This window comes from Podarcis muralis, chromosome 16, assembly GCF_964188315.1.
Source record: "Podarcis muralis chromosome 16, rPodMur119.hap1.1, whole genome shotgun sequence".
In the NCBI taxonomy this organism is placed as follows: domain Eukaryota; kingdom Metazoa; phylum Chordata; class Lepidosauria; order Squamata; family Lacertidae; genus Podarcis; species Podarcis muralis.
Window position 1 is genome coordinate 15435138 of NC_135670.1, and position 15340 is coordinate 15450477.

Sequence of the window (15340 nt, forward strand, 5' to 3'; positions counted from 1 at the left end):
GTATAAGGCACCTTCAACCCACTACAAGTCAACTTCCTCTCTTCAAGTATATCCTGTAGCTGGGATTTGAACCCGCACCCAATTCCTCACATTTCAGGTGTGCACCTGCTTTGTCTCTGCAGATGGAGGGGGACCGGCTCGGCGTACCCCAAAGCACAGAGGACCACTCCCAGCGGAGCAGCATCTCTTCCGCAGGACCCCGGAGTGAGTGAGAAGGGGGAGAGGCAGAAGAAAGGGCCTGGAAAGGGGGGGGTGGGCACCACAGGGGGGTTCTTGAACCTCATACACCAGATGTTGGAAGAGAACAGGCCTGAGCAGGGTTGGGGTTCGTGGTTCTGGGATAAGCCCTCAAGATCTTCAAGGTCCTGCCTTTGGCTTGACAGGCCACATTGTTCCATGGGTGGTGGGAAGTAGGGCATGTTGAATTCTTCAGCTTTCAAATTCCAAAAATGAGGTGACCTAAAAAGTTGTAACACGACTTATAATAATAATAATTTATTATTTGTACCCCGCCCATCTGGCTGGGTTTCCCCAGCCACTCTGGGCGGCTTCCAACAGATTAAAATACAATACCCTATTAAACATTAAATGCCTTCAGATGTCTTCTAAAAGTCTGGTAGTTGTTTCTCTCTTTGACATCTGGTGGGAGAGCGTTCCACAGGGCAGGTGCCACTACCAAGAAGTCCCTCTGCGTGGTTCCCTGTAACTTGGCTTCTCGCAGTGAGGGAACCGCCAGAAGGCCCTTGGAGCTGGACCTCAGTGTCCGGGCTGAACGATGGGGGTGGAGATGCTCCTTCAGGTATACTGGACCGAGGCTGTTTAGGGCTTTAAAGGTCAGCACCAACACTTTGACTTGGGAATTCAAAAGATATTTTGGTTAAAGTAATATAATTTAGTTTTGCTTGGTAGTTACAATGTGTGTAAAATTGCATGGAAATCATTAAAAATGATTGGCAAGTACTTGCCAGTATTGTTTATTATTTTTTATTATTTAGCATTACCTGACATTTTAAAAGACAGCTATTTGAAACATTCAAATAATAATTAAAATTGGCAATAAGCTAAAAACATTACATGTCAAGCTTCTACATACCTGGGTAGGTTTGCCTAAAAAAAATAAAAATGGAGACAGTAATGCTTCTGTAAAGCAGTTGCTGAAAACCACAGGAGGGGAGGGGGGCTTTTGCGTTCAAGTCCTGCTTCCCGGTTTCCCATTAGGGCACCTGGTTTGCCGCTGTAAGAAGCGGATGCTGTACTACATGGGCTCCCTATGGCCTGATCCAGCAGGCTCTCCTCATTTACTTAAAATGTTCTCAGCAGGTGCCGAAAAGAATACAATGATGTCATTCAGCAGGGAGTTCCAAAGTTCAGGTGCTGCCACACTAAAATATCTTTTAACAAATACAGAGCAGGTGTTATGTGACAAATCAAAGCGGCCAAGTGTGGTAAAGCAGTCTGGTTTAGATGCCTGACTGTGTCTGGTTTCTTCATCTGAAAATTGAAGGAGATTGTTGGTTTTGGGGGCACGCAAAATGGGGTGGGAGTTTAGCGGGAATCTGGATCTCCTGTGACCTCTTCTCAGTTGCAAGAAATGTGTTCATGTCCCAATCCTCCTCCTTCTCTTGTCCCAGACCTGGACGTCCTGGTGTACCTGATCGATGACACGGTGGTCCGGCTAACAGTGGACAACCTGCCGTCAATCACGGCCCACGAGCTCCATCGGATTGTCTTGGAAAGCCTGAGGTTGCCTGAGGGGGCCCTGGAGCTATTTTCTCTGTGGCTGGTCTCTCCGTTTCTTGGTAAGGCTCTGAGGCTCCTTTCTAAATGGGCCCTTAACTCCGTCGCTGCTCCTAGCACCCCTGGAGAATCTGTTGTTATGCCAGCTAGTGGTGAGGGGTGCCTGAGCATGTGCAAAGTGCCTTCCTCTCGCACCCACCTTCTCATGTTCCTTAACCCCAGAAGAAGGTGCACCTGAGCATGTGCAGAGTGCCTTTCCCATGGGTGATCTGCTGATTCCTGGCACTTCACAAACTGATTGTGGGATGTAAGCCGCAAATCTGCTTTTGAGAGCTCATGCAGCAACCTGAGTGGATGACTAAGGTGTGAGTCAAGCAAGTCCCAGGTTTGAAAGTTGCTTGTGGCAGGAGCCCCTGAGGTTGCTTTGAGCAATCTGCCGTTCTCTCCGCCTAAGCCCACATCTGGACTTAGGTGATACACTTGCTGACCTAACTTCAGCAATGTGGCAACCCTTGATGCAAATTTTTCTTTGGAACTTCCCTCCAAAAACCCGGCACACCCTTTCCCTTGTTTCAAATGCATTGCTGTGTAAAATGTGTTGCTAGCGTAATGAGCACCATACAAATCAAATTCCAGGTCCTGCTTTGGGGCTCCCTGTTGGGGCATCTGGTTGTCCACTGTGAGAACACTGTGAGAACTAGTCTAGCTGGACTAGATGGGCCCCCTTCAGCCTGATCTAGCTGCAGAAGGGCTCTTCTCATGTTCGATTATTTTTCTAAAAAAAAATAGCCCTCCTGTTCCTAGAATCATAGAATTGCAGAGTTGGAAGGGATCCCAAAGGGTCATCCAGTCCAACCCCCAGTGTTAGAAATTAGCCAGGCACCAGGCTCATTCTTGCAACAGGTGCGGGTCCAATTGTGACCAAATGGAGCTCTCTAGATGCCAGGTTGGCGACTGGGAAAGCAAAATGTCACTTGGAGAAAGATCTAAAATATTTTCCTTGGTGCTTGCATTTGTTTTATTTTGGATTGTTTTATGTTTTAATGTGTTGCAACTGCTTTGAGATTCATTGTTTAAAATATAAAGCGGTATAGAAATGAAAAGAAAATCATCATCATCATCATAAGCTCCACCAAGGGGGAAATGGCACCTGAACATTCCATTGTGGTAACCATTTGGTGATTAGGTTATATAGCTGAGTTTCTGCAGTGTAGGAGTCACAGCTAACTGCATCAGTGCCTCAAAATAGTTTACAAAATAAAAACACACAATATACAAAATTTAGAACTCAGCTTAAGCAACAGAGATGAAAACATATGAGCAGCATATACAGTGCAAAAGGCTTGCTGGAATGTTCAGTTGTTTTAGCCAGGTGTCTTAAACTTAGCAGGGATGGTGCCTGCTTGATTTCTAGTGGCAGGGAGTTCCATAGAATTGGGCCCAACACACTGAGACAAAATAGGAAGCACACGAAACACTTGTGGGTAATGGAATGTGGAATGGGCTGATGACACTGTGTTTCCTCTTGTTATCAAGTGAGCTTTGCCAGCTCTGGGAGCGATCCAGCGCTGCGCTTGCAAATGATCTCAGTGATCTGAGATGGAAGGGTCCAAGTGGTCTCTGAGGCACCCTGAACAAAAGTTGTTCAGGGCTTTGGAAATTAATGCTTTAGCCTTTAGCCTTCCCTTTGGCTGGAGAGGTCAGTCTCTGGGGAGCCTGCTGAGAGCCCTCACTATCTGCCATCTTTCTCTCTCTCTCTCTCGGCAGAACTGCAGCTGAAGCCCAAACACCAGCCCTACAAGGTCTGCCGCCAGTGGCAGGACCTCCTCTTCCGCTTCACCAGCTGCTCCAAGGATGAGATCTTCGAAGGTGTGGATGTGAGCAAAGTTCCCTCCTCTGGCCCTCCTAGCTATTGGCCTCCTCCTACCTTTCTTCTGCAACTAGGCAGAGAGTTTGGGGGCCTGCTGGTTGCAGCCTCCCTTTCTAGAGGGGAAGGGATGCCTAGTGGGAAAGCCAGCACCAATCCGCACAGTAGTTCTGGAGGCTCTTGGGGATGTGGGATGGGGTCCCTTCTGTGGCTGCCTGCCTGGCAATGCCATGGGTGGGTATGGCTTCCCCTGGAAGCAGCCTGCACTGCAGGGTTCTTGCAACTCACAGCTTTCTGGGCCTGCAGGAGAGGCTGTTTTGCTTTTGACGTGCCCCATATAGCCGCGTTCTTGAGCTACGACTGGTCCCCTGCTTCTTTTTATTAGACAAATTCGTGGAGGGCAGGATTATGCTCTGCCTTCTACGGCTGGAGGCAGCAGTGCTTTTGAATCCCAGGTTTCTAGAAACCATGGGAGGGGGAGAGTTGCTGCTGTTGCCACTGGCCTCATCCAGCAGGACAGTTCTTAGGTTCTCTTTCTCCTCATCAGATGAGCCGTCACTGCAATTCCGAAGGAACATCTTTTTCCCAAAGAGGAAGGAGGCCCAGGTGAGTTCTCCCAATGGTATCCTCTAAATTGCATAGTTTTCTTTACTCTCTAGGTAGTGCCATTGATCTGCACAGTATGACAGATTCATGAAGGAGAGGTCTGTTGACTCTGCTATGGCCTCTGCAGTTGGAAGCGGCAGTGCTTCTGAATGTCAGCATCTAGGCATCAAAAGGCCAGCTGGCTCAGCCCCAGCTGGAACGTCTCCCTCTCAGCCTTGCCGCTGCGAAGATTCATCGACCTCTGCTCCGACATACATCAGCTTGCAGACTTGAGCACACTTTACTCAGCAGTGTATACTGTGCAACAGCAGAGGCTTAAGGCTGTAGATACACACTAAACTACGCATTTATTAAACATAAATCAGGACAAAGAAACATGTCATCTCTCCTTGCCGTCTTCTCGGAGAGAGAGAGAAAACAACAGCTATACAGAGCGGAAGTTCCGCTTACGCCAGCAATCTATGCTGGAATGTAAACAGACACACGACACACAATAATCCCACGTCTGCAGCAAAAGGGTGGAATGGAATCCTCAACACTGAATACCAGTTGCTAGAAACCCCAGGAGGGGAGAGTGTTGCTCAATGTTCTTGAGTCCTTGAGGATTTCCCCTTTGAGGCATTTGCTTGGCCACCGTGAGAACAGGATGTTGGACCAGATGGGCCTCATCCAGCAGCCTCTTCTTACATTCTCTGCCCCTTCCCCTGTTTGGCTTTTGAATCTGCTTGCTGTCTGTGTGCCCATCCTCATTTCTCATCTCCTTGTCCCAAGATCCAGGATGAAGATGTCCTGCGGCTCCTGTACGAAGAAGCCAAGTACAACATCCTGGAAGGGCGGTACCCTTGTGACCTGGCGGACTGCGAGGTGCTGGGAGCCCTGGTTTGCCGGGTGAACCTGGGGCGCTACGATCCAGAGCAGCACACAGCCAGTTTCTTGAAGTAAGTGGACACAGCTGTGGGGTGCTCAGCCCTTAATGGGGGGGGCATTGGGTGCCTGTGCAAGGTGGGGCTGGGGAAGGCAAATAAGAGGGGCTCTGAAGGCTCTTGAGGCATCAAAAATGGCCCAGATATAAAAGGAGGTGGTAATATTTGCAAATGCTAAAACGTTGTATGTGCATGAATTGGCAAGTGGAAAGCTGATAGTTAAGGATGATAAGTTTTAAAACAACAATAAAAAACTATTGTAATAGAAGGTTAATTGTAAGGAATGGAATGTGAACAACTAGAAAAAACACAGCAGCAACTAGAGGAAATTTTGGGCACATCAAGAATTGGAAAACAATTTTTTGGGGGGTGGAGTATTAAATTTGTCTTAATTTGTGGCTGATCTGGTGGAATTTGGAGAATCAATAAAAATGTTTTGGCGAGAAAAGGGAGGAGGTGGCAATCACCAGTGATCTGGTGTGGAGGGAAGAGGAAAGGGGTGGGGAGAATTTCCAACCACAGCAATGGAATCCTAGAGTTAGATGGAACCAAATGCAAGTTGAAGGAAGACAGCTCACGCCCTGTCCCCAAGTGGAGGGAGATCAAGCCGGGGGGCTGGGAGTAGGTGAAAGGGGGCCAGTGAAGGATCCAAGACCCCAAAAGACTGCAAGCACAACATATGTTGAGAGCACATTCAATGCACATTCCCCCCTCCCCCCCCAAAGAGGAGAAGAATGGGAACTGTAGTTTGCCCCCCTCAGAGCTTCAGTTCTCAGCATGCTTAACAAACTACAATTCCCAGGACTCTTTGGGGGGAGTCATGTGGCTTAAATGTATGTTGTGCATGCAGTCACACTTTTCTGAGAAGAAGAGGTCGGTCGTCAACTTTAGTGAGCTAGCCCTAGTGGCCTTGACAACTTCCAGGTGAAACTATTCCACTATATAATCTTCATTACGCAAGTTGCAATTGAGAACAAAATAATAATTAAAAGTTTAATCCATTTTTAATTAAAATCCCTAATTATACTTGTCTAAAAAAGATCTGTTGTCTGCTTAGAAGTCCCCTCTGCTGACTTGCTCTGATCCTTTCCAGGTTTTTCACTCTGTTCTGTAGGTCCCAAAAGGGTAAAAATCTAATTAAGAAGCCGGTGATTTCTTGATCAGAACAGGCTGTTAATTCAAAAGAAACGTGTCTCAAGAATTTTTGCCTCCGGCCCATCATTTAAGGGACATTTTCATTGCCTAATGAATTGTGTCCCCCGTTGGCTGATTCAAACACAAATCCTTTGGGAGGCAGGAACCTCTTTTTGTCTGTCGCCTAACATGACCAAAAATCTTAGCATGTATGTCTGAAGAAAATGTGACTTTCTCCAGCACCTTTTGAAGTAGCTGCTTGATTGTAATTTCATAGCGAAGCTATGTGGACCATCCTTGTTGCCCTGGCAGCCTAGAACAGGGTCAGCTGGTGAAGTGCCCTCCGTTCCCCGTGGACTGCAACTTCCTTAGTGGGTCATGCAAACTGCTATTGTGGACAATGCTTTTTATAGGCAGCCCTGTATCAAAAAAGGGTTTTAATGCTTGATGTTTTGTTATGTTTTTATATGTGTTGGAATCAGCCTAGAGTGGCTTGGGCAAGCCAGCCAGAATTAATTAATTAATTATTATATGGGGTGGGGGGGCACTGGAAATGAGTTTATAGAACCACTGGTTTAGAGTGGCCCCTCATGAGGAAAACCCTGTAGGGCTGTAACCTGCACCCCACAGAGCTTTGTGGGGGGCAGAGGGAGCTGTACCCTTACCCTGTGCTGAATGAGCTTTTTCCTCCCCCCTCAGAGAGAGGCTGGACTCTTTCCTGCCTTCCCACCTTTGCCGAAGAGGCCACAGACTCCTCTCGGCCCTGTGGAAGCGAGGCAGTGCCCACTCGCCTGCGGACGAACAGGGCCTGCTGCGAGCTTTCCGGGAGTTGCCTGAAGAGGAGGAGGCCTGCGAGGACCGGGCTGCCCTGCGCAAGCTTTACCACTCCTACCTGCAGAAGTGCCACGAACTGCCTCATTACGGGTGAGTCCGGTGGCTTGGTGGTTGTGGGGATGGGAGTGGGGATGCAGAATGGGCAAACCAGCATGGCAAACCACAGGGTGGTTTCTGTCAGGGTGCCCTGGCCTTGCTGGCTGCCATGTTCATGGGCTGTCTGCGCGCTCTCTGCCTCCTGAACAGCATCCTGTTCTTGCAGAAGCCAAATACCCCTAAGAACCAATGAATCCAGATAGACTGCCTTTGGACCTGGAGGTTCCACAAGGGCATAAGAAGAGCCTAGCTGCTGGATCATGTCAAGGGAGGCCTGTCTAGTCTAGCATCCCATTCCCACAGTGGCTAACCCAGATGTCCCAGTGGGAAGTTCTTGAGCAAACAGGACCTTATGACATACGCCCTCCTGTCTGCGCTTGAGATTTCCCACTTGCAATTCTCTCCTTGTGTTTCTTTCCCTGCCTTCCAGGTGTGCCTTTTTCTATGGGGAAATTGACAAGCCCGCCCAGGGCCTGCTGCATCGGGGAGGGCGCAAGGCGGTAGTGGTTGCCATCAGCCTGGAGGGCGTCTCCATCATCGACAGCAAGGAGAAGGTAAACTCAAAAGATTCCTGCATTGCAGTAGGTTAGGCTAGATGACCCTTGAGAGGGTCTCTTCCAGCTCTACGATTCTGTGAACTTTACAGTTCTATGATTCTAGGGGTGAGTGAGCCCTCCTCCCACTGGGGCCTGCACTCTTTCTCTCAGGACCTGGGCTAAGCCCTCTGCAGGTCTCCAGGCCCCAGAGCCCCTTCTGGCCTCGTGGCCTGGGCTGTTTTGCAGAATTTGCAGTATGGAGAAGGGGTGAGGGACTTGTCGGCAGAGGAAGAAGTGGTGTCTTGGGGCCCTTCCCTTCCCTTTCTTTTCTTATTTATTTATTAACCAAAAAAAGGGGGAGGGCACATGAAAAGAAATAAAGCAACAATTTGGAGATCTAAACCATGAAGCATCACAGCCTGGAAGGTCAAAAGCACAAAGGTCCAACACTTCCCTCCCAAAGGAATCATATAGTATTAACTCATACAAAAGCTCCTTTACAAGAAACAGAAGACTTGGGCTCTTTGTTTTTTGAGTATTCTCCATCCTGTGAGTTCCATCATCATTGAAATAAAAGGTTCTGCTTAAAGGAGCCAGATGTTTGTATGTGCTGGTATCACTGAGCAGATGTGTGGTGCCTCAATATTTGTATAAGGAATAAAATACTTTAGATACTTTCAGTTTAAAGAGATAACCTTTTCAATAAGCGATGTGTGGTGGGGGTCTTTTTCCACTTCTGAAAGAGTCCAGGTGCCCAGTCTTGGGGCAACGTATGAGCCAATAATAATACTAATTAATGCTAATTTTATTTTTTTATACCCCACCCATCTGGCTGGGTTTCCCCAAGCACTCTGGGCGCCTTACAGCATATCTAAAAAGATAATGAAAACATCAAGCATTAAAAAAAACCTCCCAATACAGGGCTGCCTTCAGATGTCTTCTAAAAGTTGTGTAATTGTTTATCTATTTGACATCTGAAGGGAGGGTGTTCCACAGGGACACATACACACATTCTTGCACCCCTTGCACACTAACCCTCTTTTCTGTTCACCCACCCCCTGTTTCCCGGCAGCACATCTTGCTTGGCCTGGCCTTCCAGGAGCTGTCCTGGGACCACACTTTCCCCAACGAGGAAGAGCACATCCTTTGGCTGGAGTTTGATGGGGAGAACGAGGGCACGCCCGTCAACAAACTCCTGAAGGTCTACTCCAAGCAGGTAAGAACCTAAGAAGGGTCTGCAGGATCAGGCCAGTGGCTCACATCCTCTTCTCACTGTGGCCAATCAGATGCCTTTTCTGGGAAACCTGCAAGCGGAATTCGAACACAAGACCCCTCTCCCCTCCTGTGCTTCCCAGCAGCTGGTTTTCAGTAGCATTGCTGTGCTCATGCGTGCATGAATAACTGGCAAGCACCAAACCCTTATTTGGAAGAGCAACACTTTTTAAAATATTCTTAGCTTTTAACACAACGAAACAAAATAAATGACGTGCTGGCTGTCCAGCAATGATCCTCCACAAAATGTCTGGCCGAAGAAACAATTCTCACTTTGCATGGAGAACTCAGCCCATCTCTTCCGGGCTAAGAGATGCCTCGTCTTGGGGCCCAGCTTGTAAGAATATAAGGTGCCCCAAGACTGTCATAAGAAAAGCAGCTGTGTTTTTAAATGTATTGGGTGGTGCTGTGGGTTAAACCACAGAGCCTAGGACTTGCCTATCAGAAGGTCGGCGGTTCGAATCCCCGTGAGCTCCCGTTGCTCAGTCCCTGCTCCTGCCAACCTAGCAGTTCAAAAGCACATCAAAGTGCAAGTAGATAAATAGGTACCATTCCAGCAGGAAGGTAAACAGCGTTTCTGTGCACTGCTCTGGTTTGCCAGAAGCGGCTTAGTCATGCTGACCACCCGGAAGCTGTACGCCGGCTCCCTCGGCCAATAAAGCGAGATGAGCGCCGCAACCCCAGAATCGGTCACAACTGGACCTAATGGTCAGGGGTCCCTTTACCTTTACCTTTTTTACTTCTGCCTTTCCTCCAAGGAGTTCAAGGTGGCATAGCCCCCACCTTGTCCTCCTCACAACAACCCCGCGAGGAAGATAAAGCCAAGAGGAAATATAAATAATAATGTAATATTACTAACTTCAAAGGACGCGGGTGGCGCTGTGGGTAAAACCTCAGTGCCTAGGACTTGCCGATCGTATGGTCGGCGGTTCGAATCCCCGCGGCGGGGTGAGCTCCCGTCTTTCGGTCCCAGCTCCTGCCCACCTAAGTGCAAGTAGATAAATAGGGACCGCTTACTAGCGGGAAGGTAAACGGCGTTTCCGTGTGCGGCTCTGGCTCGCCAGATGCAGCTTTGTCATGCTGGCCACGTGACCCGGAAGTGTCTTCGGACAGCGCTGGATCCCGGCCTCTTAAGTGAGATGAGCGCACAACCCTAGAGTCAGACACGACTGGCCCGTACGGGCAGGGGTACCTTTACTTTACTAACTTCAAATAGTGACTGGCCTAAGGTCATCCAGTGAGCTTCATGTGAGCTTTGCGGGTAGGACTGCTTGTTTTAATTGTGCACAGAGCTATGCACGTTGATGGCACTATATAATTCAATGCTAACAATAATGACCAAGTGGGGATTTGAACTCAGGTCTCCCAGGCCCTAGCCCAGCACTCTTAACCGCTGCAGTTAGCTGCTGCTCCTTCCTTCCCTCCAGGCTGAACTTATGAGCGGCCTGATAGAGTATTGCATTGAGCTGAACACGGCTGCCGAGGGGGGAACTCTGGACCCCAGCGCTGCATCCTCCTCCTCTGCGTCCCAGAGCCCCCCAACTGACAGGCGGCACCCCAAGCTCCAGCGGCAGAACAGCGTCCTCTGCAGCCGGATCCAGCATCTTTCAACCATAGACTATGTTGAGGAAGGTAAGTTGGCAAAAGCGAGGAGCCGGGGGGGGGGGGTGCCAGTTGCAGAAGTTTGTGTGGTTGATAGGGTGGGAGGCAATGCAGCCTATGCTAGGGGTGGGGGGATGTTAAGTTATTTTTTTGTGAGGTCTTTTGGCTTCCCAGAGGTAGATTGTGGTTGACCACTGTGGGAAACAGCTGCAGAGAGAGCCTGTGGCCTTCCAGGTACAGACGTACCTTGGTTGTCAAACACCCTGGAACTCAGACATTTTGGCGCCCGAACGCTGCAAACCTGGAAGTGATTGCTCCTGTTTGCAAATGTTCTTTTGGAACACAAATGTCCGACGGGGCTTCCACGGCTTCTGATTGGCTGCAGGAGCTCCCTGCAGCCAATCAGAAGCCATAATTTGGTTTTGGAAGTCGAACAGACTTCTGGAATGGATTCCATTTGACTTCCAAGGTACAACTGTACTACGTTATTTTGATGCCGTCTTTTGACTCCCCCAAAAAGCCCCCTCCCCAGGTGTCTGACAAATATATCTCAGGGGGCAGACGTTGCAGAACCACAGCTTCCAGCATCCCTCACCAATTGCCCCACTGACTGGGGGTGCTGGGAGTTGGAGCCCAACAACAGCGTTATGAAAAGGATCAAAAAAAACGAAACTGGCGAATATCACAATGCTTACACACAAGCCTCTGTTGTGTCCCTTTTGGAGCTCTGTGTGGAGTTCCAGTTGCCTCGTCACGAAGAGCTGAGAGGGAAAGGGGCGACAAAATTGATTGAACAGCTGGAGCAGCTGCCGTTGCAATTTTCTTTTGTTGCATTTATTGTTGTCGTTTAGTCATGTCCAACTCTTCGTGACCCCCTGGACCAGGGCACGCCAGGCACTCCTATCTTTCATGGCCTCCCACAGTTTGGTCAAACTTATGTTCGTAGCTTCGAGAACACTGTCCAGCCATCTCGTCCTCTGTCGTCCCCTTCTCCTTGTGCCCTCAATCTTTCCCATTTATAGCTTTTATAGCCCACCTTATTCTGCAAGAAGCTCAAGGTGGCACAGAGGGTTCTCCCCTCCTCATCTAATCCCCACCACAAGCCAGTAAGGTAGGCTAAACTGAGAGAGGCAGGGACACCCTGTAAGCTGTATGGCCAAGTGGAGATTTGAGTTCTGGACTCCCAGGTCCTAGTTTGACACACTAGGCACTACACCACAGGGGCTCAGGTGGACAGCGCTTGGGGCCCTTTAGCTTAGAAAAAAAAGTCAGGTGGGAACATGATAGAAGGTAAAGGTAAAGGTACCCCTGCCCGTACGGGCCAGTCTTGACAGACTCTGGGGTTGTGCGCCCATCTCACTCAAGAGGCCGGGGGCCAGCGCTGTCACGTGGCCAGTGTGACAAAGCTGCATCTGGCGAGCCAGTGCAGCACACGGAAACGCCGTTTACCTTCCTGCCAGTAAGTGGTCCCTGTTTATCTACTTGCACCCGGGGGTGCTTTCGAACTGCTAGGTTGGCAGGCGCTGGGACCGAGCAGCGGGAGCGCACCCCGCCACGGGGATTTGAACTGCCGACCTTTCGATCGGCAAGCTCTAGGCGCTGAGGCTTTTACCCACAGCGCCACCCGCATCCCTCGGGAACATGATAAGAGGTGTTTAAAACCATGCATGATATGGAAGAGGTGACTAGAGAGGGTTTTTCTTCTTCTTTCTCATTCTAGTAGAGTACTGTGAAAAGTAAGGGAGGGGTAGGAGACTTTGCCTGGACCCAGCACTTCTACACAAAGTTCATAGTTTGTAACGCAATATGGCATGGAAATAAAAAAAAAAAAACCAAAGTGCATTGTTAAACTATGGAACTCACTCCCACAAGAAGCAGCGACGGCCCACCAACTTGGATGGCTTTAAACGGGGATGAGGCTAATTTATGGTGCTGTAGACAGCCTCCAGGACCAGAAGCCCCCACCCCACCCCACCCCTAGGTGCCAGTGGCTTGGAATTGCAAAGAGCAGGAGAGGGGGGGCCTGTTGGACTCATGCCCTGCTTCTTGGGCTTCCCAGGGTGCTGAGCTAGGTGTACCAGTTCCCCACCCCTGATCTATTCAATTGTCAGATTAAACCCCTGATTTGATGACTGTTGGCCGTACCAGAGAAACAGAGCCTCCAAGCATAGGGACAGTCTACCTCGGATTGCTGAGTCCTTGGGATAAGGAACACTGAAGAGGGTTGTCGCCTCACTGCTCTGCTTGAGGAAAACGTGATGCTGGACTAGAGGGACATATATATATATTTTTAACAATCCCCCCCCCCCCGGCAAGGTTCCTCTTGGGGTAGGAACCATTGTTATCTCTGCACTGCTGGACCTGGACTGGACTGCCTTGCTGTTGTTGAACAGTTTCTGCTTCTCTCCCCAGGGAAAGAAATCAAGAGGGTGAAACCCCGCCGGACTACCTCATTCTTTGGCCGCCAGTTGTCCAACGCCCCCACCTCCTACTCGGCTGTCCGGGGGGCAGAGAATCTGGAGCAGGGCTGACTGCCTTCAGCGGGTAGCATTATTGGGACCAATCGACTTGGGGGGCAGCTGAGCTGTCGGCATTCTAACCACCTTCTGGGATTGAAGCCAAACTCTCCCCCCTCCAAAATCCCACACCCACAATACATCTCAAGTAACTTTTCTCCCCATTTCTGAGTTTGTTCTCAGTGTGCAGCCGAGGATCCAGGCAGCTGTCTGTCCTCTGATGGCTGAGTCCTGCCTCCTGCTCTGCTTTTTCTCCAAATTTGGTTCTGCCGCGCATATGAGGTTCAGGGCAAGGAGGAAGAACATTGGGGTCCACTGTCAGAGGGAAAGCTGAGCTCTAATCTTGCATCAGATACCTGCTTGCCTTGACCTGCCTCTTATTCCAGCAGTTGCATCTTCAGAAACACTCTTTTTTTGCAGACAAGATACTTGTTTCATTCATTTATTTCAAGCCCCACTACATTTCTCCTGTTCCTTACAGAGAGCCTGGTGACTGGGGAGCTATAGGGGGAAAGCATTTGAAGGAAGCAGGGCTGGGAGACACCGTTTCAGATGCAAGTCAGAGCATGTTTATTTGCAGAAGAGTTTGTCTGCCTGAGATGCAGCTCTGGTGAGTGAGCTCTGTAGTAGCTGCACCTCCCCACACCCAGCTACAGCCCCCAATGTTGGCATTCTGAAGGGGTTTTTTGTCTGCACATCTGAACAACTTCTTCATTCATCGTAAATGCCCCACTCCCAAAAAATAGGTTCCAATTCCCTTGAAGTAGCCTGAACATAGCCATATGTTGGTACTGCTGCAAGGAAGGATTTATGCAACACGAGGGCTCCACACATTTTATTTCTTTTTGCCTTTTGCAGAAAATTTAATTTCACTCCAGAATTGTAACAGGGAATGTTATTAAGCATTGTACCTTAGCAGGCTGGGAATATTCAAAACAAAGGTGTGCTCTGAGAGATGTGAACTCTAGGGGAGAAATGTGCCATATTTCCATTTTATATTTGGGTGTTTAGAAAGGCACAATTGCATTTTCAGATAGGGCACAGCTGGATCGTGATGTGTGTACACATAACCCATCGACACATCTGGAAGCCTCCCAGAATTGGGCAAGAAATGAGTGGTGTTTAGTGCATCTATTAACTTTAAACATACGTACCCCGTTTGAGGTTGTACATTCACTTCTGCACTTGGGAGAAAAAAACTATGTTGAACTGCTGCAAGCAACTTTGAACCCAAAGAACTTTTTTGTGGCAAAGGGTGGATGTCATTACATCTAGAAAAGCCCTAGCTTTGCCAGTTCAGGGACTGGGAAACTTGTGGCCCTGCAGATGTTGAGCCAGTGGTCAGTGCTGATGGGAGCTGGTGTTGCACAGATCTCCTCACCATTTTCCTTCTCCCTAAGCCTGCAGAGCATCCGTGAGGGATGTCTTTGCAGCTGTGATTGCTCCCCCCTCTGCCAGCATCTCTCTCCATGCTGTGCCTCTTAAGGCCACTGCTGCGCTTTGTAACTTGCTCGTAGGGACCTGGGCATTGACCTAGCCACAGAAGGCACGGTAGGAGAAACCTCATCTTGCAAGCAAAGTTTGGGGAAAGTGCCTTTTTTTTAACTTCCAAAGAAATACTATGCAACGTGTTTTACACTAATCTTTATTTTCAGTGTGTGTTAACTCACTAACTTTGTATAAAGGATCATTTGTTTGTTGCAATAAAAATGGTGGATCTGAGTATGCGCTGTATTGTTTTAAAACATCACATTTTTATTATTCTGAGCATGTCCAAAGTATCAGGGGATAGGCTGAACATCCTCTGTTCCTGCTAAAACTGCAGCATTGCAGTGCTTGCATCAAACATATCACAATAAAAGATGCTCTGGCCTTTTTCTCTCTATGGGCTGGGGTGGGGAGGGGAGGGAAACTACTCCAAGAGAGGGCAGGAGCGAGGCTTCAGTTGCTCCTACTGGGCGTGCTCAGCATGCTCCCAAACGCTTGGCCAGGAATGTCATTTGTATAATTTACTGCTCATGTTCCAACCCCGCCAGGGGCCGCCACTGCTCCGCATTCCCAACAGCTGCACATTCCTATCCTCCATGTTCTTCCTAGAAGTTGTACGCCCTCTAAAATAACTCTCCAGCCCAGGCTATTCTCAGGGTCCCCACATTTTTCTTGCCTTCTCCTTTCTTGCCCTACATGGGGCTCACGTCGTCTGCCTGGCATTCAAGC

General features: G+C 49.0%; 1 protein-coding gene and 1 long non-coding RNA gene across 5 annotated transcripts in view; both read left to right on the forward strand.

Annotated features, from left to right (window-relative positions):
- FRMD8 (FERM domain containing 8) overlaps positions 1–14845 on the forward strand; it is a 21725-nt gene extending 6880 nt beyond the window's left edge. For 3 of the 4 annotated variants that reach the window (XM_028709659.2, XM_028709660.2, XM_028709664.2), the window contains exons 2-11: positions 123–204; positions 1632–1799; positions 3505–3606; positions 4152–4210; positions 4982–5148; positions 6967–7191; positions 7628–7751; positions 8806–8949; positions 10433–10637; positions 13020–14845. In XM_028709659.2, the coding sequence (XP_028565492.2) occupies positions 123–204; positions 1632–1799; positions 3505–3606; positions 4152–4210; positions 4982–5148; positions 6967–7191; positions 7628–7751; positions 8806–8949; positions 10433–10637; positions 13020–13138 (1395 nt within the window). In that variant the 3' untranslated portion in view covers positions 13139–14845. Of the gene's footprint in view, positions 1–97; positions 205–1631; positions 1800–3504; positions 3607–4151; positions 4211–4981; positions 5149–6966; positions 7192–7627; positions 7752–8805; positions 8950–10432; positions 10638–13019 lie in introns of all 4 variants that reach the window. The other variant, XM_028709661.2, reaches the window with a different exon arrangement.
- LOC144325908 (uncharacterized) lies at positions 10672–12897 on the forward strand. The gene is made up of 2 exons (XR_013391065.1): positions 10672–11897; positions 12259–12897. It is a non-coding gene; the product is annotated as an uncharacterized LOC144325908 (long non-coding RNA).
- Positions 14846–15340: the final 495 nt, after the last annotated feature.